Source organism: Panthera pardus, unplaced genomic scaffold, assembly GCF_024362965.1.
Source record: "Panthera pardus isolate Hobbes unplaced genomic scaffold, ASM2436296v1 HiC_scaffold_22, whole genome shotgun sequence".
In the NCBI taxonomy this organism is placed as follows: Eukaryota; Metazoa; Chordata; class Mammalia; order Carnivora; family Felidae; genus Panthera; species Panthera pardus.
In genome coordinates this window covers 70,252,250-70,278,056 of record NW_026526788.1, presented here as the reverse complement: position 1 = coordinate 70,278,056, position 25,807 = coordinate 70,252,250, and the positions used below count along the sequence as shown (strand labels likewise).

The 25,807-nt window shown below is 44.7% G+C and overlaps 1 protein-coding gene and 1 long non-coding RNA gene across 7 annotated transcripts in view; one reads left to right on the top strand and one right to left on the bottom strand.

Annotated features, from left to right (window-relative positions):
* Positions 1–6,288: 6,288 nt before the first annotated feature.
* On the bottom strand, positions 6,289–9,235 carry ADRB1 (adrenoceptor beta 1). The gene has a single exon (XM_019459489.2). The coding sequence runs from the start codon at positions 9,111–9,113 to the stop codon at positions 7,692–7,694; it is 1,422 nt and encodes a 473-aa protein (XP_019315034.2). The 5' UTR covers positions 9,114–9,235; the 3' UTR covers positions 6,289–7,691.
* A 671-nt stretch (positions 9,236–9,906) lies between these two features.
* Positions 9,907–25,807, top strand: part of LOC109272929 (uncharacterized) — a 143,921-nt gene continuing 128,020 nt past the window's right edge. For 5 of the 6 annotated variants that reach the window (XR_008424932.1, XR_008424934.1, XR_008424931.1 and 2 more), the window contains exons 1-3: positions 9,907–10,276; positions 18,319–18,481; positions 19,982–20,153. This is a non-coding gene — a long non-coding RNA (uncharacterized LOC109272929). Of the gene's footprint in view, positions 10,277–18,318; positions 18,482–19,981; positions 20,154–20,479; positions 21,517–25,807 lie in introns of those variants that run through there. The other variant, XR_002082673.2, reaches the window with a different exon arrangement.

Genomic DNA, 25,807 nt, shown 5'->3' with positions numbered 1-25,807 from the left:
TCTCGCGGTCCGTGAGTTCGAGCCCCGCATCAGGCTCTGGGCTGATGGCTCGGGGCCTGGAGCCTGCTTCCGATTCTGTGTCTCCCTCTCTCTCTGCCCCTCCCCAGTTCATGCTCTGTCTCTCTCTGTCCCAAAAATAAAATAAAAAACGTTGAAAAAAAAAATAAAAAATAAAAATAAAAAATAAAAAATGTAGTGTAAAAAAAAGTTATCTCATGAATACTGTTTTATATCAATTACGTGTTGAAATGATAATACTAAGTAAGCCTGTTTATTTTTACTTTTGTAAAAAAATGTGGATAGTAGAAAATGTAAAATTAAATCTAGAACTTGCATTATATTTCTTTAAAAAATTTTTTTTAAAATTTATTTTAGAGGGAGGGAGGTAGAGAGAGAGAGGGAAAATACAAGGGGTGGAGGGACAGAGGGATTCTTAAGCGGGATCCATGCTAAGGGCGGGTGGTCCCCTGATGTGGGGCTCGATCGCACAACCCTGGGATCATGACCTGAGCTGAAGTCGGACGCTTAACCGACTGAGCCACCCGGGCTCCCCTTTAGTCACTTTTCACGTGTGGAGTTCCAATCTCCGCAGCCAGGGAGTGCCTTGGGGACAGGCTCAGAGTCTTCGGCTGGTTGCGTTCCAAACAGCACACTCTTTCAGTGCGTAGTACCTTCCCATCTTTTAAGAACAGCTGAGCATATGAATCACATCTCCAAGACTGATCACAGAAATCCTCCAAGTAACCCAGGTGTCTCCTGAGCACATCTAACTGAAAAGATTTATTTATCCGTATAGGTATATTCGTGCTCAAAAAAGTTTGAAGAAAGCTGTGGACGTTTTGCCCTTTGGGGAGGGAGTTTTATTGGTTGCCTGTGTGGAGAAAGATTTACATTGGCCGTCTTGTCCCATGTTCGCAAGGATGCCTTAGGCATGGGCTGTAAGGACCTATCGGTTTTCATGTTAAACTTTGTCACTTTGTACAATCATTTTTCAGATCTTCAGAATTTTGTGGCTCTGGTGATATTGAAAAACAAAACCAGCAGCACAGTTCTAGGAAGGATGGGATGCTGATGGCCCCGGGCCAGGTGCCACACTTAACGCTTGTTTCATTCAGGTCTCCAGCCAGGAGGAACCGCTGTAACTGGGGTGAGTCAGTCCCCTTTGAACAACAGAAAGAATGAAAGAATTTGAAGTTGTTTGCAAGAGGAAATGGAAACAGTGCACCGAAAGCTGAGGAAGGGGTCATCAGAAGGATTTTTACAGAAAATAGTGGATCAGTCATCCTTTGTCAGATTATATTGGGATCAGCCATGAGTCAAAACAGCGAGAGGGATTTGTGTTAGCTACAAAGGAACTATTTGCTGATAGGACAGGCTATAAAATGGTAGAGCGGGTCTTTAAATCTCGAACTGAATGCCATCCATTTCAGGGGTCTGCGCTGATCAAGGTATAGACTTGCCTGAGTAAAGTGGTGTTGTTTATCAGACATATCAACGTCTTTCCCACACCAAAGAGTCTGGAATTTGCCTTAGTGACTCAGTTTTACTTAAGTATGCTTATTTTAAGAAAAAAAAATTATTTCAGGGCTGATCACAGACTCATTTAAGCACAAGGAATTCTTGAAGAGGAGCGTCTTACCAAAATGTTACCTTTAATGGCTTTAGAAAAATCCCTGGAGTGCAGAAAATCTCATTGGAACATCTATTAATGTTTACTCTTTAAAAGGATTTTTAACAAGGACATCAAGATTGCAGGTGAATTCCTCTAGTTAACATAACAGATATTTTAAGTCGGTCAAATTCCCGTGTATTTGCCACTGTTGGTGAAGTTGGGAACAATGAAACCCAATACCCTGCAAGCCACAAAAGAGGTAAACAAAAAGACAAACTTAGCACGTTTCATCTCTGAATTGTGATGCCCAGAAAAGAGAACAATTCAGAGAGTTGCTTTTAGCATTTACAACTCAGTCAAAATCGTAGAGGTGAGCAACTTTTCAAATTGACTTTTCTCATAGAGGCTGTGGGTTAAAAATCATTGAACAACCATTTTTGCTTAGCACATGGCAAACAGGTTTTTTAATCCGATGTTTGGGAAGGTTATTCAGTTGTGGTTTCTGCAGAACTTTAAACATAATAAAAAGGGAAGGATTGTTTGGATGCATGGGGTATTATATATATTTTTATTCCTCTTAGCCGTTCCTTGCACTCATAAAGGAAAAAAAAAAAAACCAGCCACCGAGGATTTTATAGGTGGAGTTACAAGGAAAGGGAAAAGAAAGTTAAGAGGAAGCATTTGAAATGATAGACTTTGCAAAGCAATAAACTTCTATTTCAAAGGATTTCACAAGCAAAGTCTACTGATCGGGCTTTGTGGGAAGTGAACCTGAGGTGCAGGGTAACCAACTGACTTTCCCAAGGTCACTGCCCACAGTGGCCAGCCAGAGCAGCCAGAGTCTCTGGGCCATCGGCTCGAACAAGTTTTCTGCTCTCCAAGAGTAGAAATTTACCCACACGAGCCTAATAATGGCTAGGAAAACTGATTTACAGTAAGCTGTAGTGGAATAGCTAATGTTATCCTTTGCAGGCAGGATACTGAAAGACTGACAAAGCCATCAGTTCAAAACTGAAAAATAAAATCAGAAAAAGAGATCCTAAGAAAGCCCCACACCCTACACTCAACGTGAAGACCTTGTATAGGAAATATACAAGTGAAAGCTAAAACTTTTCCCATTAATAATTATGAGCAATACTGAAATTCTCAGGAAGAAATCCAAACTTAAGACATTTCAAATGCATCATAGGTAAGTTTCGTGGCATAAATAGGAAGAAAACAGTGTGATCTTGCTGATACTAGTTAACAGCTACGACGAGCAAGGGATTGTGGAGAGAGAAGAAAGAAATTGCAATGAACACGTTGAGAGATGTTGAAAATCAGAGCTTCAGGAAACTGTTCATGGGAAATTGATGCTGCTGTGAAGACAGTTTACCTAGAACTAGATGTTCTAGATATTTCGAGTTCATTCAAGAACTGAAGGGAGTGCTCAAGAGAAGGGCCAGGGAGTGTGGCGGGTCCCAGACAAGAACTGGCTTCAGGTGTGTTCAGAGTGGTCTTTGAATGACATCCAAGTGAAGGCAAAGGCTTAAAGGGCGTAGACGGGTCCTTCCAAGGCTTTCTTGGGTCCTGCTGACATTACGGCAAAGATCATGCTCTAACTGTGACCTTATGGCGTAAGCTTCTCCTTGGGGCTGCTGTTTTTCCAATCTGTCTTTAGAACAATTAGATTTCCCTTTGATTACATTTTGAGGGCTATTTAGTAGAGACCCTTTAAATGAGAGCAAGGTAAAACTGGGCATTTCAGGAGAGGTGTATTTCTCAGAAAATAGTTCCATGGGGTTTTGCTTAAAAATCATTGCAATGTAGCAATGCAATTTGGGACACACTGAATCACAAATTCTGAGGATTCAGAAGCAATTTTCTTGATGGAAATGTAAATAATATGGAGGGTATGTGCGAAGAGGAAGAAAGAGAAATTAATTTAATTCCATTTGCTGATGCGACTGTAGCACGACTATTTTTAGGTATAATCCAAACAGTGCATATCTTCTCCATTTTGATTAGTAGCAAATTGGCAGGGATTCAAAAGAATTAGTATTTCTCAGCGCATTATGCCAGAAACGTACGAATAAAACTAAATTATCTGTGCCAATGTGTTTAATTTGAATTAGTGCTAAGGTTTTTTATTTATGCTTTTCCTTCAAAAGAACTAATGGGTCCAGCTTTGTTAAAGAAATTCTTTTAAAGCTTTTCACATATGGCAGCAAAACTTAATAATTTTCCATTAGACCCTGACTTAGAAGCTCTTGCTAAAAACTTAAATGATAATATCATCCTGATAACTTTCGGCGTAGAATTCCCGTCTGACAGCGTTACATATTTGCCAGAGGAAGTTAGCATGTTCAAAATGCAAAATTAAAATAAGCTAGGAAAATGTGCTTTAACAGGGAAAGGTTTCACAATAGCCATTTAGAAGTTATTAATAATTCTGAAAAAGAAGTTATTAATAATTCCAGTTCCAAAGAAAGAATGGACTGAAAAAATAAACTCCATTTGCAAAGTTTTATATAGACAAGTTCACCAAGGGATTCAGCTATGTGCTATACCAATTATACATTTCTTCTTTGGAGGGAGAATTTATAGTGGCTGGAATATCTTGTTACACTAGAGTACTTTGCAGCGTGCAGTGGAAACAGAATTTCCAATGTAGCGAGGATCAACGAATCTTGATCACAAAGAAGGTCACTCTTTTAATTTTAAGGTTTATGCCTTTGGAACTCGTGACACACAAGCCCATGGCATTAGGTTGACTTTCTGCGTATTCATTGCTTTCCTCTGTCACTTCTGGTGTGCATTATTTTACCAGATTAAACAGGATTGGCAGTTCTCTCCTCCCATTGCCATAGCTGTTGGGATTGACAGCCCAGCTTCCTGCATTTCTATTGCAAATCAATGTCTGTCTTCTTCAAAAATAACAAAAAGTAGTATTCAAGGGTAGTTGGAATCACCGGCACAGTCTGTTTCTGAATCCTTGTAATCCTTAGGGGACTCAAGGGATCACAGAAAAATCTTTTCCCATTTCCTACAAATACATAAAACTGGTCCCAAGATTATAGCTGTTTCTTCTAATTCACTGAAGAGTTTAGACCACGTAGTTAAATTATATATATTTGTTTGTTTGTTAAAGTTTAAAAGCGTTCCATGATTTTAAAACCTGAGGTTTGATGGGCCTGGAAAAATGTCTTTTTATTTAAATGCAAAGACTTATTTAAACAAAATCACAGTGAGGAAGTCAGAAAGTGAAGCATTAACCTGGTACTTGAATGTTCTTCAGATAAAACTGTAGGTGTTGTCTATTAATTGTCTGCTATAAATTAAAATAAAGAACAAAACCCCTTACAAAATGCATCGTACATACTCATAGTGCGGTAACTGAGGATGAAGTGGGCTCTATTTTTTTCCCTGGGGAGTGAGTGAGATTTCATTCTGAGGTCCATTTTATACTGTCCAAACTAAGTTTCTTTCAGTATTTTTCTTTGTATTTTTAAATAAGTGTTGCCATCTTCCCCCTCCCCACTTTCCTTCCTCTCTCCCTCCTTCCCTCCTTCCTTCCTTCCTTCCTTCCTCCCTTCCTCCCTCCCTCCCTCCCCCCCACCTTCCTCCCTTCCTCCCTTCCTTCCTAAAGGGGTTAAACTTCATAGCAGCTTTTGTTCATACAACCTTCTGTTGGTCTCTAAAATATCTACATCATTAGCCTTTCTCAGAAGACTGTCTCCTGGTCTTTAGAATATTCCACTGCAAAAAAAGGATAATCAATCTTGAGTTTCCTGAGAAAATAGTTTCTTCATCAGAAAGTTCAGTAGGAGTCAAAAACTTTATACTCTTCACTTTGGTTTCTTTACAGTCATGAAATATAAAGCTTGCTTAAAAATACAAAGATAAATACTTAAACTTATTTTGGAGAATGCAGAATCGATCCCAGGCTGGAATTTCACTATACTTTCTTGAGGAATCAATTTTACGACAAATATCCTATCCATTTGGGTGTCACAACTTTGCTAGGAGATTAAAAATGTTCACATTTGCCTTTTCCTGCGACCTTCCCACCCTAAAATTCTGGGAAAATGGTCTATTTAATCATACAAGAGAAGAAAAACGTTTACTTAAAAGCTGTTTTTATACATTTTTACTTAAGCATAAAAGCAGTTTTCATGCTAAACAGCCATTGGAGAAATCTGTACACACTGATTGTCATCTGTAGGCTGTGATTTACTATTGGAAAACAAAAACAAGCTGTGGAAGCCACTTACCTCACTGCAAGTAGGCGACTGATTATTCAAGGAGTTGGGTTTTTTGTTTTTTTTTTTTCCTCCTGCGTTTCTGTGCAAAATTGCAGTTGAGCTACCTGGCTGTATCACTTTTTTTTTTTTTTTTTTTTTTTTAAAGCTACACCATCCCAAATGTTACTTCTTAAGTCAAGTGCAGCAGATGGGATCTTGAAAACATCTCTAAGCAGTCTAGAATACCTTGAATCCGGCTGTGAAAATTTAGGGCAAGTCTGCAGCTCTCAGTAGGTGCATGCCTTATTTGGTCTAGAGGCATTTTGCTATGTTACTGAGTCATGAAAAGCTATTAAAAGAGCTCTATGGGAAACCCAGCCTATATTTTGAACAAAACAAACTGTCTCTTCCATTATCACTGACCCTTTACAGACACGCGGTACGTAATCTTGATTGTGCTTCATTGGTATTTATTGCACATGGACCAATCCCTCACACAGTAGTTAGTTGCACCAGAGTATAAATACTTGGTAAAACACACAGAGGAAATACAATTTACACGCGGGTGCTAAATTTTACCAGCAGGTTCACGTGGGCACTTGGACATAAAAAAATAATGATAAAAATCCTTAGGATAATTATATTTATAATATGGATACAGTTACAGTACCATGATAAGAGTATAAAAATGCATTTTTCCAACAAATCATTAGCTCAAGAACATAACAGACAACAGAAGTAGAGTTTTGAATTTTATTTTAGTTTTTTAAGATCTGCCCCCTTCCCCTTTAAAAAATATTTGATTTCTTTTTGTGCAAGTCATACCTTCTGTGGACATTACAATTCCTAACACTGTGCAAAATGGGATTTGGAGCCACTCTTTGTTTTGTTTGTCGTTGTTGTTGTTTTTGTTTTTTTTTGTGTTTTTTTTTTTTTTTTTTTTTTTTTTTTACCCATGTGTGCAGTAATCTGAACTGTTTCCTCTTGTTTTTGTTTTTTGTTTTTGTTTTTCTTTTTCTGTCCTGTCTTCAATGGACAGAGTTATGTGTCACAGAGGCTCAGCGCCTGGTCCTCCCAACTAATATTGATACATAAATAAGCTGTTTAATATAAACAAGTCTTTCTATCTTGCTGTGCAATTTGCACAGTGTGAGGTAGAAACCCCTCAGCCTGACCACCGAGGCGCGCGGGGACTGCAGGTTTGCCCTACAAACAGAAAGCAAGGTGACGCTTGTTCCAAGAATAGCTTAAAATTTCTTGAAACGTTCCTTCGCATCCATCCTTTCCCTCTGCTTTAAGAACAGGAACCATCATTACTCAGGAATTAACAGGAACTTTCTCTGGAAAGCAAAGGGAACATGTCCTGACAACTGTCATTCCCCCTTCTCTCTCCGGTTGACTGCTCCTGTTCCCGGGAATGGGACGGAAGCCCAGTTGATAGACTCCCTGCTTCTCCTTTCTACTACCCAGTCCTCGAAGCAAGTGTCAAAAACCACCTGGAAGTGGGGGTGGGGGGGTGGGGGTGGGGGAGACAACCCCCCCCCAAACGGAAGATGCATCACACGCACACACCAAAGAAGGCCGAAGCACGCACAGAAAAAAAGAACCAAGACAAATCTGCAAGCCACTCTCCCAGCCCTCCCCAAACTTTCCTTTCTGTGCAACGGTCCGTGGCTTTTGCGTTCGCCTTGGAGGATTCAGACCAGGTTTGCGGGCTTTGAGTTCACCTGCTCTGGGGCTGGCGTAAACACGGATCTCTCTCCCCTGGGAAGCCAGTGGGGGCGCCTGGGCGTTCTCGCTCCCGGGGCGCGGGCGGGGGGAAGGGGGAGGGAGGCGCGGGCGGCGGACGCGGGACCCTACACCTTGGATTCCGAGGCGCCCGCGGGGCGGCCCGGCTCGTCCAGGCTCGAGTCGCTGTCCGCCGCCGCCGCCCCGCCGTTGCAGCCGGCCCAGGGCTCCAGCAGGCGCGCGGGCGGCGCGGCCCCGACGTCGTCGTCGTCGTCGTCGTCCGAGGCGGCCCCCGGCGACGGCGGCGGCCGGGTCCCCGGCAGGCAGCCGGAGGCGCGCGGCCGGTCGCCGGCGGCCGCGTGGCCCCCGCGGGCGGCCCGGCGCGCGAAGCAGAGCAGGCGCTGGAAGGCCTTGCGGAAGTCGGGGCTGCGGCAGTAGATGATGGGGTTGAAGGCCGAGTTGGCGTAGCCCAGCCAGTTGAAGAAGACGAAGAGGCGGTCGGGCACCAGGTCGCGGTGGAAGGCCTTGACCACGTTGGCCAGGAAGAAGGGCAGCCAGCAGAGCGTGAACACGCCCATGATGATGCCCAGCGTCTTGAGCGCCTTCTGCTCGCGCAGGGCCACGAGGCGCGAGGGCCGCCGCTTGCTGATGCGCCCGTTGGCCAGCGGGGCGGCGGCGGCGGCGGCGGCGGCGGCCGCGGGGCGCGGGGAGCCGGGCGCGGGCGCGGGCGAGGGGGGCCGCGCCGGGCCGCTGAGGAAGCGGCGCTCGCAGCTGTCGATCTTCTTCACCTGCTTCTGGGCCTCGCGGAACACCCGCAGGTACACGAAGGCCATGATGCACAGGGGCACGTAGAAGGACACGACGGACGAGGCGATGGCGTAGGCCCGGTTGGTGACGAAATCGCAGCACTTGGGGTCGTTGTAGCAGCGGCGCGCCTCGTCGCCCTCGGCCCGCCACCAGTGCATGAGGATGGGCAGGAAGGACACCAGGGCCGAGATGGCCCACACGGTGCACACCAGGGCCCGCGCCCGCGCGCGGGTCAGCAGGCTCTGGTAGCGGAAGGGCGACGTGATGGCGAGGTAGCGGTCCAGGGCGATGACACACAGGGTCTCGATGCTGGCCGTCACGCACAGCACATCCACCGAGGTCCAGAGCTCGCAGAAGAAGGAGCCGTACTCCCAGCGGCCCCGCATGACGATGGTGGCCCCGAACGGCACCACCAGCAGCCCCATGACGAGGTCGGCGCTGGCCAGGGACATGATGAAGAGGTTGGTGAGCGTCTGCAGCCGCGGCGTCTTGGCGATGGCCACGATCACCAGTACGTTGCCCGCCACGATGAGCAGCACGATGAGCGCCATCAGCAGGCCTATGCCCGCCGTCCACTGCTGCGACAGCGGCGCGGGGCCCTCGCTGGTCGGGGTCAGCGGCGAGGCGGACGGCGACGCGGGCACCAGCAGTCGCGCCGCCGTGGCCGCGCCGTCGGGGAGCGGCGCGGCCGACGACAGGTTGCAGGGCTCGGAGGCGCCCAGGGCGAGCGCCCCCGCGCCCATGCCGAGCTGCGGAGGCCGGGGGCGGGGGGTGTGGCGGGGCTGGGCCGTGGTTGGGGAACACCCCAGGGGCCCGGGCGGCGGGGCGCGCGGAGGGAGGTCGCGGCCAGGTCAGGGCAGCCGCTGCGCGGGGCCGGAGGCATGGGCGCCGGGCGCCTTCCCCGCCGGAGCCGTGCGCTGTCGCCGCCGCCGCCGCCGCCGCTGCTGCTGGAGCCGCTGCCGCTGCTGGAACAGCCGCCGGGACCTCAGCATGTTTCTGAGCGTGCTGAGCCCGCAGCCCCGGCACCCAGCACCCACCCCACCCCGCTCCCACTCCCCCAAGCCAACCCCCGGGACCTCGCGTCAGGCTCCTGCAGCCAATCCGGGCAAAGGCACGCCCCTATCTTGTTTCCCCCCCACCCCCCGCACCCTCCCACCTCTCGCACCCCCCTCCCACCGGCCGTTCTGCTGCTCGGGGGAGTCCGGGGGCAGATCGCCGCACGAGCGCCGCCCCCGCCCCCGCCGGTTCCTGCGGGCGCGCCCTTCCCGCGCTCGCGGGTTCCGGGGCCCGGTGCCCTTCTACCCCACCACTGCGCCCGGCTCCCATCCCCGTCCCCGCCGCTCCCCGAAGCTCCCACTCTCTCCCGCAGTCCGCCCCCTCCCGCGCCCTTTCTGCCTCTGGCGTTTGGCTCCCTCCTGGCGCCCCCGCTCCACCGGCATCCTCTCCACCTCCAGTGCCCAGGTTCCCTGCCGAGCCGAGCGCGCGTTCGCCTTAGCGGGGAGGGGGCCTCGGCGTTCTCCCAGCGCCGGAGCGCCTCGGACAGTCTGTCCGCTGGGGTTGGAGGAGTTCGGCTGCCGGGTTGTTTCTCGGATCCGGCAGCCTTGCAGAGTGTGTTGTAAAACCCTTCCCCCGTCAAGAGGGGACCCAGCCAGCCTGCGTCCTGCCAGCTCGGGGGACCGGAGGCGGGTGTCAGTGGTTAGAGGAAAACTTTCCAGCAGAGCGCCTTGCCGCCTTGCCGGAGCAAACCTGGCATCTGTCAAGAACGCTCTCTGTGCGCTCTTCCTGCAAGGAGCTTCTGTTCCAGTGCAGTAGACGCAGAAGGCAAGCGAAGGTTTGTGCATCTGAACAGCTAACGCTGAGGACCAGTTGGAAAATCACAGGCTCCTCAGCCCCAGCTAATTACTACGTGAGTATGACGCCACGGTGCGTGTCGATATTAAAAAGAGAGGCTCAGGGAAACACAAGTGTGAACGTAGAGTAAATGACACCGCCAAGAACAAGGAACACATTTGATTGCATTTCAGACTCTCCACGTTCAGTGATAACACCTGTATTTTGTGTTTTATTACTCACATGGCTTTATATTTTGAGCTGGGTCACTGCAAACAAAAAGGTGCTGTTCGTTTCGGTTGACGTCATGAGCTGACATTTCAGATTCCTCGCGCTGGGCTTGCCTGTTTTCTCCTTTGCCCAAGTTCCCAGATTCTCAAAACTCTAGGATTAGTTTTGGAGGGGTGAGAGGAGAAAATATGTAAATAGGAGGGTTAATATCCTATAGCGTTTCAAGTTCTATCCCTGGTTTTCCAGTCGGCCAATGAATCAGTTTGAAATTGGTGAGTTGTTAGCCCAGCTGTGGGTGGATTCTATGTAGGGAACAGCCACCATGAACACAGTGTAACAGTGGGACTGCAAGCCCCCTGTCTATTCTGGCCATGGTGACGTCCTCAGCTCAGCCTTGAAAATAAAAAGCCTTTAATGGAATCCTTGAGAAGTAAACAGCTTCTAAATACCCATGTAAGGGTGCATGAAAATGTTATACAATGCTCACACTGGGTATCTTCCTAGCATTGGAAGAAAAAGAATACCGTCTGGAAGGAGCCCCAACATCTGGACCAAACTCAAATTCGTACCTTGCAGAGAGAGACTGAATTTCACAGCAACCCCAGTCAGGAGCTTAAAAGCAATGCTGATTCAGTTGATAAAGTCAAGCAGTTTTAACTACCTTCTCTTAAATCCAAACGTAGATTTGCTTTAGGCCCAAACTGGATAGTCAATCAGTGTTTCAGGGCGGGTGGGTGTGGGTGATTTGTTTATTCACCCTTTTGCGCCAGGACTTGGCAGCCTAGTTCTGCCAAGTTGGGAAGGTTGAGAAGGGGGAACAAGGAAAGGAGGAGGGCTAGAAAGAGGGGAGGGACAGGGACGGCACCCTGAGTTTAGAGTAAGCTCACGAGAGCCTTAGTTACCTGTCACTGCAAACTTGTCTCCCCTTCAGGCTTCCTTCTGTTCCCTCCTCCCTCGCAAGACAGCCTCAAAATAGCCAAGGGGTGGGAAAGAGTTGAATCTGACGCTGCCCAGGAAAGGGGTTCTGAGTGCCCGGCCATGGAGTGAGGTGTAGGGAATGTGGGAGGAGACCTTCTATCCTGCTCCATCTTCTGTCAAGAGGTGTTTCTGGAATACTGTGTGCCAAGCTTAAGTGTCCATGATGGGCCAGGGGATTGCATTTCTGTGAGCGATAAAGCCAGAACATGGTTGGAGAGGTTCAGTACAGAGGCCTGGATGCCAGTAACGTTACCATAGGTATAAATATCTATGTATTTGCATGCATAGATACTATGTTTAGATACATGTATTTGCGTATGTACGTACATGTGTAAACATACCATGTACTTGAGCGTGAGATTTGACTTGTCACAAAACTCTCCTGAAACTTTTTTTTCCTGTTGAATCAGAGATATGTCAAATTTCCCCAAATTTCTGGATAATAAATACATTAAATCACAAATATTCAAAACCAGAAGTTTATTTAAAAAAATTTTTTTTAAATGTTTATTTATTTTTGAGACAGAGAGAGAGACAGAGCATGAACGGGGAAGGGTCAGAGAGAGAGGGAGACACAGAATCCAAAGTGGGCTCCAGGCTCTGAGCTGTCAGCACGGAGCCTGACTCAGGGCTCGAACTCACAGACTGTGTGATCATGACCTGAGCTGAGTGAGGTCTGACGCTCAACCGACTGAGCCACCCAGGTGCCCCAAAACCAGAAGGTTATTTTAATAGGAGTTCCAACATAGAGCTGCGGGCGTAAAGGGGTCCCTGGCGTTTTGAGGCTTTCTTTCAGTTATACTTATGGAAAAGTTTGAAATAGTCTGTGCTCAACTAGAGTTGGCTTTCTTTTATTTTTAAGTTAAAAAAATTTTTTTTAACTTTAATGTTTGCTTATTTTTGATGGAGAAGGACTGAATATGATTGGGAGAGGGGCAGAGAAAGAGGGAGACTCAGAAACCGAAGCAGGCTCCAGGCTCTGAGCTATCGGCACAGAGCCCAACGCGGGGATCAAACCCATGATCTGTGGGACCATGACCTGAGCTGAAGTCTGCCGCTCAACTGACTGAGCCACCCAGGCACCCCGGAGTTAGCTTTCTTTTAAATAACATGTTCTCAGATCTCCTTTAAATCCTACATTCCATGACGCTTTTGGGGGGACCTCTTTGAGCTAACTTTCTTTTTGCCCTTAGAGGAGGATCTAGATGAAGAAGAAAAGGTACAACATATCCCCTTATACAGGTATCACATGTTGCAAATTCAAAATGAAACTCCACCATGTCCCCATTCCCTCCTGGAGATTGCAGAAAGGAATCAGTTCTTAGGAACCCACTGATTGGACAGTAGTTTACAAAACAACAGAAAGCTCCAAAGGTAAATGCTGATAAGCACGTGGAGAGGTAGTAGGCTTCTTCCCCCTCCCATTTCCTACCCCCACCTCTGTTCCATCCCCCTCGCATCGTTCCATATCTGAACGTGCCACGGTTTCCCTTTGATCTCCCAGTCTCTGTATCTCCCTGCTCCATTTAATCTGGGATACCATAGTCAAGTTAATATTTCTAAAATGCTGCTTTGAAGCAAGATGCTTTTAATCGCTTCTCGGCCTTTTGGCTAAGATCAAGTGTGAAGCAAGATGCTTTTGTGTTCAGAAACCTTAACTCCTCAACTTGGCATTTAAAAGTCCAGTTCCAGATGGCCTTTCTAGAATTATCTTGTCCCTGTCACCCTAACTTGCAGTTCTGTGTTCTTTTTCCTTTTTGGATCTGTACTCTTCGTCTTTTTTTTTTTTTTTTTTTTTTTTTTTCTTTTTTGCATCTGTGGTCTTTCTCCTTCTTATGGGGTTCTTTCCACTAAGAATCTCCTCCTTCATGTCCATTTCAATGGATTCAGTATTCAAGATTTGGCTGGTATGTTTTTCATTTATTTATTTTACAGTCATCCCTGCCCACTGTTTCTGGAAACGATCCCTCCTTCCTCCACCTATAGTAATTACTTTGCTAATTGCATTTCACAAGGCAATTAACAATATATCGCCTTTCGACACCTCTTATATTGTTTTCCTAATTTTCATCTGTTTTTCTTTTCTCTTCTCATATGGATTGTAAGCTCTAGAGCCAGAACTGTCCCCTAGTTTTTATATTTCCCATGTTTATTAATATTTACTTAATTCACATTAAGCTTTGAGTCATAAATATTTAATGTTTAATTAATTAAAATCTCATTTTTACTAGTATGGAGACATAACTGAGTGTTTTTGGAGTTACAGTCTTCCCTCATGCTTAGAATTTACAGTAAAAATTCATATTCCTATAGTCCAGTCCACTTTTTCATGTGAGCATTACAAACTATAAAATTCAAGGTAGGCTCATGAGATAAATAAATCTGTATCATACTCAGTAATGAATAAAGTGGGACATACGTCATGTGTTTTCGAAAGGGGTCACATAAGTCCGCGTCGATGAAAAGCACGACCTAATCTTCATAAATATTTCAGGTGAATGACCTTTTTCCTCAGCCTTCATTTGTGATACCATATATACAGGCATTTCTGCTCTGTGAGGATAGCTGATGACTGGAATCTCATTTCAAGTTCTAGATTGAATTAAAGGTCTGCACAGGAGTGATTGCTAGTATTTACACCCACCTGTGGTTGTAAGCCATGAGCTCGGCTAACACGTTTCCATTCTTGCGTTGAGTTTTGACTCTTTTGATAAAAATAAGAGTTAATAGCCCAACTGGACAACTGCTGGGATGTGGGCCAAAGGACATCTTGGGGGGAATTTCCAAGCAAAGCCCCAAGAAGTGTATCAAACTGGTAAGTTAGCAAAATTTGCCTTGAGGCTGATGGTAAATGGCGGGATTTGTTAATCAGAGCTCAAGTGGCTGTTTCAGAGGAAAGATACACAACTTTTCCCATAAAGCAAAACTGCTAAAACAGTCACTCAGGGCTAACTAACCAAAGAACAGCCTGCACCCGTGGCTGGCACTTAAGGTCATATGCTGGGTTGGCAGCCACAATTTACACAGGGGCAAGCAACTCCATCCATTGTGATAAGAACGAGGACAGTGTGTAATCACTGAAAGCCTGGACTATTTGGAAAATTCAAAAGCTCTCCTCTCTCCCACTTCCTCCCTCTTTCCCACCTCCTCCTCTTCCTGGTGTGTCCAATGACTACACTGAACAACGCTAGAGCCAATAAAAATATTTTTCAAAATTTGGCTGTACTGGCAAGTGTTCCGACCCGGGAGGCAGAAGATCCAGGTTTGTATCCTGGCTTTGTCACTTTTCGGTTTGACCTCCTGCAGTGGCTTCATCTTTAAAATGGATTTACCGTTGGTTCATGGTAAATGTATGTGAATGTATGTGAAAGCTTCTTGAAATCTCACATAGCACCGTGTGTTTGTAACACATCAAATTCCGTCTGATCCAATCCTCATGATATTTCAGCACATGAAAGGGGTCAGTTTGCTCGTATGAGAAGTCCATTCAGTTAAATAAGCTTCTCTTTATCAGTTGGACTCTTTTCTCACACCAGACATTAATATGACTCAGAGGCTGGATCAGAGTGAACTGTGTTTAAATGCTTTTATCTTTGGTAAATTATCTTTTTCAAAAAATTCCCCCCCTCCTCCCTTTTCTTGTGTGCCCTTCCCTAGTATATGCCCTATTCTATTTTTTAAAGGTAGTTGTTTATTTGAGTCCCTGAAATAAATTCCTTTAAAGTATTTCGGTGGTGAAATATTAGAAGTAAAGGAAGGATTTTTTCCCTCAAGTCATCTACTTAGTGCCATGACTAGTAACTTAAAAAAAAAAAAAAAAAAAGAGGAAGGCAGTGCAATATAAAACTAAAGCCAACTTTCAAAAATTCTGTTCTTGGGGCACCTGGGTGGCTCAGTTGGATAAACGTCCCGAGTCTTGATTTTGGCTCAGGTCATGATCCCATGGTTGGTGGGTTCGAGCCCCGTGTCAGGCTCTGTGCTGACAGCACGGAGCCTGCTTGGGATTCTCTCTCCTTCTCTCTCTGACCCTCCCTGGCTTGCTCTCTCTCCCTGTCTCTCAATAAACAAACAAACAAACAAATAAATAATTTAACAAATCTGGTTTTATTCAGTTATATTACAAATAAAAGTGGATTGCTCGTCAGCTGAAATCTTACCTTTAGGTGCCCCTGGCACCAGGAATATCATTGCTGCACATGAAGAACATTTGGCTGGGAGTCGTCCTTCAGTGTGCCCGAGTCCAGAGCCTCTGGTGACCGCAAGCTGTACCAATTATTGAAAACTCTAGATTTTATTTTAACAGAATCTTACCATGTCCCGGATAAAACGATTATGTTGTACCAAACTAAGGAGTTTGTAGCACCAAGAATCCCCTAAGCCCTGTGTTAAGCTTCTGAAGAGGAGGAAAGATCCCTTTTAAACGTTTTAGCTCCCGTTTATTCTGGCCATGTAGTTGGTCCTTCATAAATTCCTGTGGGATAGAGGAACCACTTAAAAGCTTGTGTCTAGTAGATTCTCCCAAATACAAGAAGACATTGTCTTTTCCTTTCACCCATGGAACATGGCATCTGGGTCACCCAACCGAACGGGACTGCCAATGGGAACCAGTGGAAGAATTGGTTGTCTGCTCAGCCTCTGGGTGGTAGACCAAAGCATTTACATTTCTTTCTCTCCGTTCAGTACTTTGAGTAGACCAAACAGGTATTTTCTTTCATATGTGTTTTCACTTCTTTGCATTGTATAGATATTTTTCTAGTTAACTTACTCATTATGCATGTACTATATAAAAGCCCACCCAGAACCACTCACTATATAGAGGCATGTCAGGTCCTATGCCTTGGGAGGGGCGAGTCCGAAGACACTCGTGAGACCGTGTTGCTGCGACTTGGATTTTGATTACCAGTGTGGTCAGACTTCGTGCTTTGAAAATACGCATCAACCTTAGACATGCCATTTGTTTTCCACAATGCCTCAGCTTTGCAGCCCCTTGAATAAAACCTATTAGAGACCATCATCCCATGGTAGATTTCTGTTTCCAGAGCATTATCCCCTAATTAAATGTTGTGGGGGCAGTGCCCTTCTTTGTAAACCCCTTCTAAATAGAAATTACTTTTTACACTGGCGGAGAAATTACTGGATTTCCTTTCTCCCCATTTTAATATGGAGAAACTGAAGCGTAAGAGGGAGACGTGCTTAAGATTTCAAGGAAAGGGAAAGGGAGTTCTTGACTTTCCTGCCTCCTGAGCTAATCTTTAATTACCAGAACTTGCATCCTTAACAGATTTTGGCTCACCTCTGGCTACTTGTCAGCGTAATTCAATTGCATGATATATTTGGGGCCTGGAGCAGGTCATGGAGTAATTTTTGGAATACAAAGCCCTGAACAAGTGAAGAGATTCTATCATGCAATGTTTATTTGTATTGTTCAATTGGTTTAAGTATAATAGGTCTAGAAGAATAATCATATTTAGCCACACAAATGAAATTCTCACTGTGAGTACATTTCAGTGTGAATTTCCAAAACTGCCACATGAATGCTAACTCTGAAGACAAAAGAACACCAAAGAAAAGCCAAGCAATTAAGCAATTTGGCTTTATTGTTTTGTTTGTTTTTAAATCTGTAACCGGAAAAAGATTTCACGGAAGACTCTTACTGAGAATGAAAGACTCAAAAAGTTGTGACAACCTTGGGGATTTTATTTAAGAGTCTAAATAAAGCTGCTTGGGAGTTGGGAACAGAAAATGAAAAACAAAGCTGAACTTGCTTGGCCATTCTGCATCCTTTTCTAAACAGGTGGAGCTGTGAGGGTCTCTGAAATGCCTGGAGAAGGCACTAAAATGGTATTGGCATAGTTCTGAAAATATCTCTTTACTTATCCTGCAAATGTCTGAAGTGACGATTTTACTCTGACTTGTCATCATCTCCGTCACACTCCCTAGTTTTTCTCTCTCCTGCTGCTGACTACTCTGTGGCAGCATTTTTCACACCGCCCTTCCCCCCACCCCATTACTAATTTATTGTGTGCCTTGTCGTAGCTATCTTGTGGATCACAATATTGTCTTGGCTTATAAAATTCCCATGCATATATCCTCATATGTATAGTTTTCATAAATCCTCATCTGGGAAGTGACTTAGAATAAAAGTAATTTATTAAGTAAGTTAAAAGGCCACAGTTAACCTTGCAAAAAAATCATGCTCAGTATTTTATAGCATAGCCGGGCTGGATGGGAGATTCTGAAAATATCCCTGGCCTATGCAGTTTTGTTTCAGAATGCTTTTTATTACATAATTTCAAATTATGGTATTTAAGCAAGATTATGCTAATTTTAGTGATTCTTTTTTTCAAATGCTTATTTATTTTTGAGAGAGAGAGAGAGAGAGAGAGAGAGAGAGAGACAGAGCACGCTTGTGCACATGAGTGGGGGAGGGGCAGAGAGCGCGGGAGAGAGAATCCCAAGCAGGCCCCGTGCTGTCAGCACAAGAGCCCAACCCGAGGCTCCAGCTCATGAACTGGGAGATCTTGACCTGAGCGGAAATCAGGAGTTGGATGCTAAACTGACTGACCCACCCAGGTGCCCCAAATTTTGGTGATTAGTTTTGACATTTACCTCTCTCTATACCCTAATGATTAAGAATGCGGGCTCTGGAATCAGACTGCCTGGGTTAAAATGCAGGTTCTGCCACTTAGCAGCTGGATGACTCGGAACAAGTTGTTTGAACACCTCAGGCCTCCGTTTCGTCGTCCGTTTAATGGAAATAACAATGTCCCACCTACTCGGGCGCTGTCTGGAAGGAGTCAATAAGATAGGGCATAAAGGCATCTGTCCTAGCGCTTGGCTTCTCATAAATACTTAATAAACATCGGTGCTTTTTTTCTTTTCTTCCCCATGTTTTGTTTTTAACACCAGCTCCAGCAGCACTGCTATAGGCCACGGCACAAAGCAGAAAACTCTTCGTTTTATGCAAAACCAAGGGTGGCAAAGAAGGGAGCTTCCAACGAGTGGAAATTGGATAATTGAATCAATGTGTTCTTTTTTAAAAGCGAGAGGATGTAGTAAAGGATCTAATTTGGTAAGTACTCTTTTGGTTTCAAAGGCAAGTTTATTCCTTTGTGGTCATTTAATCTGATTATCGTTCTGCTTGGGGAATTAGCATTTCCTAAACTAATTTTGCATCATGGAAAGGTCATTCCAGAGAGAGTTCCATCCTATGGTATAGCCATATTCCAAGTATATGAAACCAACAATGACAAAAGAAAGCCCCACTGGGCTCTTGCGAGAGAAGTCTATTTCCCTGGAGAGAATTGATCCAAGCTGCTGCTTTTCATGGTGTAAATTCCTAAGACCTCAAGGAGGCTGGAAAATTCTCTGGTGACCTGCTTTGTGTCCATGCAGCCGAGCCCTGCAGTTTTCCCGAGTATAAGGGGTCTCACTATATCATCTCTTGCTGGTAGAGAAGTCAGCAACAAAGGAAGTTTTCCCAAGTCTCTGAGGTTCAGCCCCTAGGAGAGTCTTTCAGATCCTAACTCGGAACTCTTAATTTTATTTCAGACACAGTTTCAATGCCTTGTTTTTCCGGATTCTGTTCTTTCGTAACAGACTGGGAGAAACAAACCGGAGCGAAGGAGTAAGAAAGGTGCAGGGGGTGGGCAGAGAGGACATCTGGGAACTTTCTGTGAGAAAACAGGGACGCGAGTGATGCCATTTACCGCAGAGACAGTGTTCTGTACCCCACAGTCACCTGATGATCCCACATCATTTAGAAGGTTTAGATTGTGTCTCTTAAACCGTCCTCGGCTTAAGAAACACAGCGTGTGCGGTGCCTGGCTGGCTCAGTCGGTTAGGAGTCCGACTCTTGGTTTCAGCTCAGGTCGTGATCTCACCGTTTGTGAGTTTGAGACCTGCACTGGGCTCTGTGCTGACATCACGGAGCCTGCTTGGGATTTTCTCTCACCCTCTCTCTCTGCTCTTCTCCTGCTCTCTCTCTCTTTCACTCTCAAAGTAAATAAGTAAACTTAAAAAAAAAAAAAGAAATGCAGTGTGCATCTTAGAAATATCTTTATTAAGAAATAGTACTATGAAAATTTTGGAGCTTCTTTTCCGGAACACTTTCATTATTTAGAAAATGAATTTATATGGATTGTTTCGTTCTCCAATGACGCTGGATCGGTGAGGTGTGAATTAGACGGTTAGAAGTCCAAAATCAAGGTGCCAGTGGGTTTGTTCTGAGGGCTGTGAGAAAAGGGTCTATCCGGGGCCTCTCCCCTTGGCTTATGGCTGGCCGTCTTCCTTCTGTGCTGGTCTGTGTCCAAATTTCTCCTTTTGATAAGGACACCAGTCATATTGAATTAGACCCATCTTAATGGCCTTATTTTGTCTTCATTACCTCTGTAAAGATCACGTTTGAAGATCCAAATAAGGTCACATTCTGAGAGACTAAGGGAGTCCCGAGACTCCAACACGTGTTTTTTTCTGGGGGCGGGGAGGGACGCATTCAACCCATAACAAGACGTTACTCACGCGTAAGAAAGTTTGACACCTTATGTCTCGGAATTTATATTATGTTTTCTAGGACTGAGGGCAAGCAGAATGGCTTCTCATGTTTCACACTAAAGATGGCCCCCAGATAAGTGACACGCAGACCCTGGTGAGAACAGTCACCTTTGTTGTAGGATTACAGCCAGGCACAAAGTCACGAATGCCACAGGCTGACTGTGGTCAGATCGAGACGTCATGTATGCTGAGTAAGTAGCCTGGGTCTTCATTCAGAGCGGGAGGGGCGTGTGTAAGCCACATCCCTGTCAGTGTGTGCTTACGGTAGGGTTAAATGGGCTGTCCTTTTATAGCTTTCATTACAAACCAAGAAACCCGACTGTTGTCTTGCAAGTGAAATAGAAAAATTCAGGTTCACGTTAATAATTCCCACTCGAGGAGAAAAACCAGCTGATCCAACTGGTTGATCATACACGCTACTTTTCAGCAGGTTGCTCTGACATTGTGTGGACCCACAGTTGGCCTTGCCAGCTGCAACATGGGTGTTATTATTATTAATTTTTTTTTTCTGAACTAGAACTAGCATAACGGTGATTGGCTGGGTCGGAGAGATACAGCAAGCCTTTATAACTGAAGAACAAAACTGGCCTTTGAGGCAAGTTAAACCCAGGTTCTCTCTCCTATAGAATCCACTGAAAAACAGGATTTTTCTGACCCCTAAGTAATGATTTTGATGGAGAAGGTGTTCAGATCCTAAAATATTGGCAAGCAGGGGTTTGACTAAGAAATAACTCCCTTCAGTATATTGATTGAGATTTATGATGAAATCTGAGGCTCACGAGCATCTTAATTTTATCCATCCCTAAGTGGTACATCTAACTGTCCTCTGTGGACACAGCTGGTAATGTTTTAACGCGTGCATGGCCACAGACCGAATGAACTTGACTTGTATGCCCCCAATCCAAACACCAAAAAACTCCACCTGATTAAGTTCCAAGAATCCAATCTGATCATTTGTGCTGCCGTTTGATATTAAAGAATGGCTCTCAGCTGTCCTGGATGCCTTTGCTACAGGGGCCGAATATGGAACCGGATGCCTAAGTGTAAACATCTGAGGAAATCTCTTAGTATAAAATCCAAGGATCTCTCTAACGCAGTGTGAAAGCCGAGGATCTCTCTAACATAGTATGACATTCTGTGTTGCAGTGATGCCAAGTCCTCCTTGCAGATAAATTTGCTACGTGCGTGCTGTGTAAACAGCATGAATTTAGATGTATATGAAACAGTATGTTTAAAAATGTCACATTGAAGCGTTGTTAATGACGAGATTAGTCCAGTGGAACAATCTTACATAAGCTTGTACTTAAAGAAAAGCTCAAATCTGTGCATCTAAGTATTATTTAGTCATCTGCTTGTGCAACTATATTTTTAACTTAATTTATGATGAACAAATAGTCTTTCTGCACTCCCAGGCTGTGTTACTGCAGTGTGCTTTATTTTCTTCTCAGTTTCCTTCAGAGCACATTACAGAGAACTTTCTTTGGAAACTCCATAAAGTTAACAGCATCCGTCAGAAAGCACCAAACCAACCAAAATTAAAGATGTAAAATACAATGATAGGGCATGTGCATTCTTTCCAGGGCCATGTAACAGAAACCTACATCTATGTCACATTCTCTTTTATTCTTTTTCTTTTTTTTTCCTATTTCTTTTTATCTTTACTAAAAACATTGTCTGTGGCCATGTAAAATGTCTGCCATCACTCCTGAGTGACCAAGAATCTTTATGAATTTTTAAAAAATTTTTAACGTTAATTCATTTTTGAGAGAAGGAGAGAGACAGAGTGTGAGTGGGGGTGGGGCAGAGAGAGAGGGTGACACAGAATCCGAAGCAGGCTCCAGGCTCTGAGCTGGCAGCACAGAGCCCGATGCAGGGTTTGAACCCATGGACTGCGAGATCATGACCTGAGCCAAAGTCAGACCCTTAACCGACTGAGCCACCCAGGCGCCCCTGGAATCTTTATACTTTTGTTAATTGAAATATTGTTATTGTCACAGTATTAATGGTAATATACAGGTGTAAAAATCCACTTGCCATGGGATGTAGGATAGGAAGTCTATATGGAAGACTTGGACCCTGTCTTCAAGAAGTTATCTTTAGAGAGTTTCTTTAGAGAGTTTCCTTTCCTTCCTTCCTTCCTTCCTTCCTTCCTTCCTTCCTTCCTTCCTTCCTTCCTTCCTCCTCCCTCCCTCCCTCCCTTCCTTCATCCCTCCCTCCCATCTTTTCCGTTCTCTCCTTCTAACTTTATTGAGGAATAGCAAACAAATACAATAGTACATACATTCGAAGTATACAATGTGATGATTTGATATACATATACATTGTAGAATGATCACCGAGGTCAACACGTCTATCACTTCATATAGTTACCATAGCTAATTAACTCTTTTCTATTTTGTGGTCAGAATGCTCCTATTCTCTGTTTCCATGAAACTTTGTTATCGTTTTGTTTTGTTTTAGATTCTATAGTATTTGTCTTTCTCTGTCGAGTTTATTTCAGAGAATAGTGCCTTCCAGATTTATCCATGTTGTCACAAATGGCAGAATTTCCTTCTTTTGTCGCAGCTAGATACTGTTCTGTTGTATCTATACACCCCATTTTCTTTATCTCTTCGTCTGTCAAAGGACATTTGAGTTGTTTCTACATCTTGGCTGTTGTGAAAAGTTGCAATGAACACGAGAGTGCAGATATCTCTTTGAGGTCCTGATTTTCCCACAAGTGGGATTGCTGAATGTTATGGTAGTGCTGGTTTCAGTTTTGTGAGGAACCTCCATACTTTTTTCCATTATGGCTTTGCCAATTTACATTCCCACCAACAGTGCACGAGCATTCCCTTTTCTCCACACCCTCACCAACATTTGTTATCCCTTGTCTTTTTCATGAGAGCCATCCTAGCAGGTGTGAGGTGATATCTCAATGGGGTTCTGATTTGCATCTCCCTGATGACGAGTGATGGGTGTCACTCGTGATTGGTCAGAACCAGTGACTGAACACCAGACACCATGCTAAGGGTGACATTTGCAATATCCCATTTACTTCTAGTAACAGCCTTGTCGGGTATTATGTTTGCTTTGTAAAGGAGGAAATTGAGGCTCAGAGAAGTTGAGCGATTTGCTCCAAGTTTCACAACTAATAAATGATGGAGCAGGACTTCCAACCCAGGTCTGTGTGACGCCCCAGCCAGAGCTCTTGACCACTCTAAAATAATGCCTCATTTTTATTTTTTTCCTGTCTTGAAGCAGCTTCATTTTCTGAAACTAAGATCCAAATTCAAGTGATTTAAGAAAATCTTAAGTGAATACTATGCAGCAACATCGTGTGAATTTTTTCTGTGTTTAGCTTTTGTAAAAACCTTATTTATAAGGATGATTTCCATGAATGCACAGGGCCGGTTCTCCATGAGTTTCCAAATTCTGCCTGTTTGGCATTTCCTCTCTTCTGCTGTTACCACGTTAGGTCTGCCTCTCAGCTTCCTGGAGAGTCAATAATTATGCCCTTCTATTTCTAAAAATTAAATTATATTAAATTTGTGGGGTTTTTCTTCAAATTTTTGTTTAAATTCTAGTTAGTTAACAGACAGTGTAATATTGGTTTTGGGAATAGACTTTAGTAATTCATCATTTACATACAACACCCAGTGCTCATCATGACAAGGACCCTCCTTAATGCCCATCCCCCATTTAGCCCATCCTCCACCCACCTCCCCTCCATCAGTCCTCAGTTTGTTAGTTTTTCCATATCATTAAGAGTCTCTTGTGTTTTGCTTCCCTCTCTTTTTTTCCCTTTCCATATGTTTATCTATTTTTTTCTTAAATTCCACAGATGAGTGAAATTATATGGTATATGTCTTTCTCTGACTTATTTCACTTAGCATAATATGCTCTAGTTCCACCCACGTTGTTACAAATGGCAAGATTTCATTCTTTTTCACGGCTGAGTAATATTCCATTGTATGTATGTATGTGTGTGTATATATATCTCACATCTTCTTTATCCATTCAACAGTTGATGGACATTTGGGCTGTCTCCATAGTCTGGCCATTATTGAAAATGCTGCTAGAAACACTGGGGTGCATGTGCCCCTTCTAGTCCGTATTTTTGCATCTTTTGGGTAAATTCCTAGTAGTGCAATTGCTGGGTCATAGAGTAGTTCTGTTTTTAACTTTTTGTTTTCCAGAGTGGCTGGGCTGCATCAGTTTTAATTCCCACCAACAGTGCAAGAGGGTTCCCCTTTCTTCACATCCTTGCCGACATCTGTTGTTTCCTGTGTTGTTAATTTTAGTCATTCTGACAGGTGTGAGGTGGTATCTCATTGTGGTTTTGATTTGTATTTCCCTGATGATGAGTGATATTGAACATCTTTTCATGTGTCTGTTGGCCATCTGGATGTCTTCTTTGGAAAAATGTCTAATTATGTCTTCTGCCCATTTTTAAACTGGATTATTTGTTTTGGGGTGTTGAGTTTGATAAGTTCTTTGTTTTAAAAATATTTTTAATGTTTATCTTTGAGAGAGAGAGAGAGAGAGAGATTGAGAACAAGCAGGGGAGGGGCAGAGAGAGAGAGACACAGAATCCAAAACAGGCTCCAGGCTCTAAGCTGTCAGCCCAGAGCCCCACATGGGGCTTGAACTCACGAGCCATGAGATCATGACCTGAGCTGAAGTCAGATGCTTAACCGACGGAGCCACCCAGGTGCCCCTGTTCTTTATAGATTTTGGATACTGACCCTTTATCAGATATGTCATTTGTAAATATCTTCTCCTATTCCATAGGCTGCCTTTTAGTTTTGTTGATTGTTTCCTTCACTGTGCAGAAGCAACAATTATGCCCTTCCAACACTTTCCAAATTTTGTTCCAATTTCCGTGACCAACGGGGAGAAAATGACCATTAACTGGGGGGTGCCACCACCGGGAACAGCATTGACAAGAGGGCTCCTCTCCCCACTTGGGGCCATGGCAGCCAGCCAGCCTTTCACCTTTAGAGCTTTTCTGACACAAGTCAGCTAATCCTGCGTCCCCTCAATTCCATAAGACACCAGCCAGGCTCTCCAGAAGATTCTCTTAAAGCCTTCTGCTTGGTTTGAGGGCGGTGGGTTCTCTGCAAAGAACTAAGGAGCAACGCTCAAACCTCTGGTAAAGACCCTCATGATGAGGCCAGGTCTCTGTGTGGTGTTTTGGGTCATCCTCTGTAGGTCTGCCTAGATGGTCTAGCCCCTCTCTTTCGAATGCTTGGGTGCCTAACACACCTTGTTCTCCGCTGTGGGGTCTCAGCCCGCCCTGAGCATCGAGAAGTCCTTTGTTAATATCCTGCTGCACATCGTTTAGGGAGAGTTCAGCACACAGTTGTGATCAGAATCATGGTGGAGGCAGTGATGGAAGGGGAGGGATGCCCGAGAAGGGCATGTAGTGAAGTGAGGTTGCTGGAGACGAAGGGTCGGGGGCGCTAACACGCGAAGTGCTGAGTCGGGGAGAAGCCCACGTACCCAGGGGAAAGCATCCCAAAGGCTCACATGAGACCCTGGAGACGAAAGAACACCTAGAAGAGAATACTTTCGAGGTAGCGAAGAAAGAAGAGCTTCAAGGGAGGGGGTGATACAAAAGACCAGCTCCCTGATACTTCAAGAGCTCCTAGAAATCAAGAGTGAGAAGACTCCCAGCTCAACAGAAAATGGAAGAAGACCGGGCTCAGATAGCCCTCGATGGAGGAGAGACGGGTGGCCCCTGGATGTCTGTAACGATGTTCAGCCTCACTCTCAGTTAGAGGAGTTGCAGGTGAAATCTACCCTGGGATCTATTTCCCCCTCGGAGAGGACGGTACGCTGGTCTGGCAACAGTGCTCTATTG

What these genes read in the sequence shown, in the direction of transcription:
- ADRB1 (XM_019459489.2), bottom strand. Translation starts at nt 9,113, where the DNA reads ATGGGCGCGGGGGCGCTCGCCCTGGGCGCCTCCGAGCCCTGCAACCTG.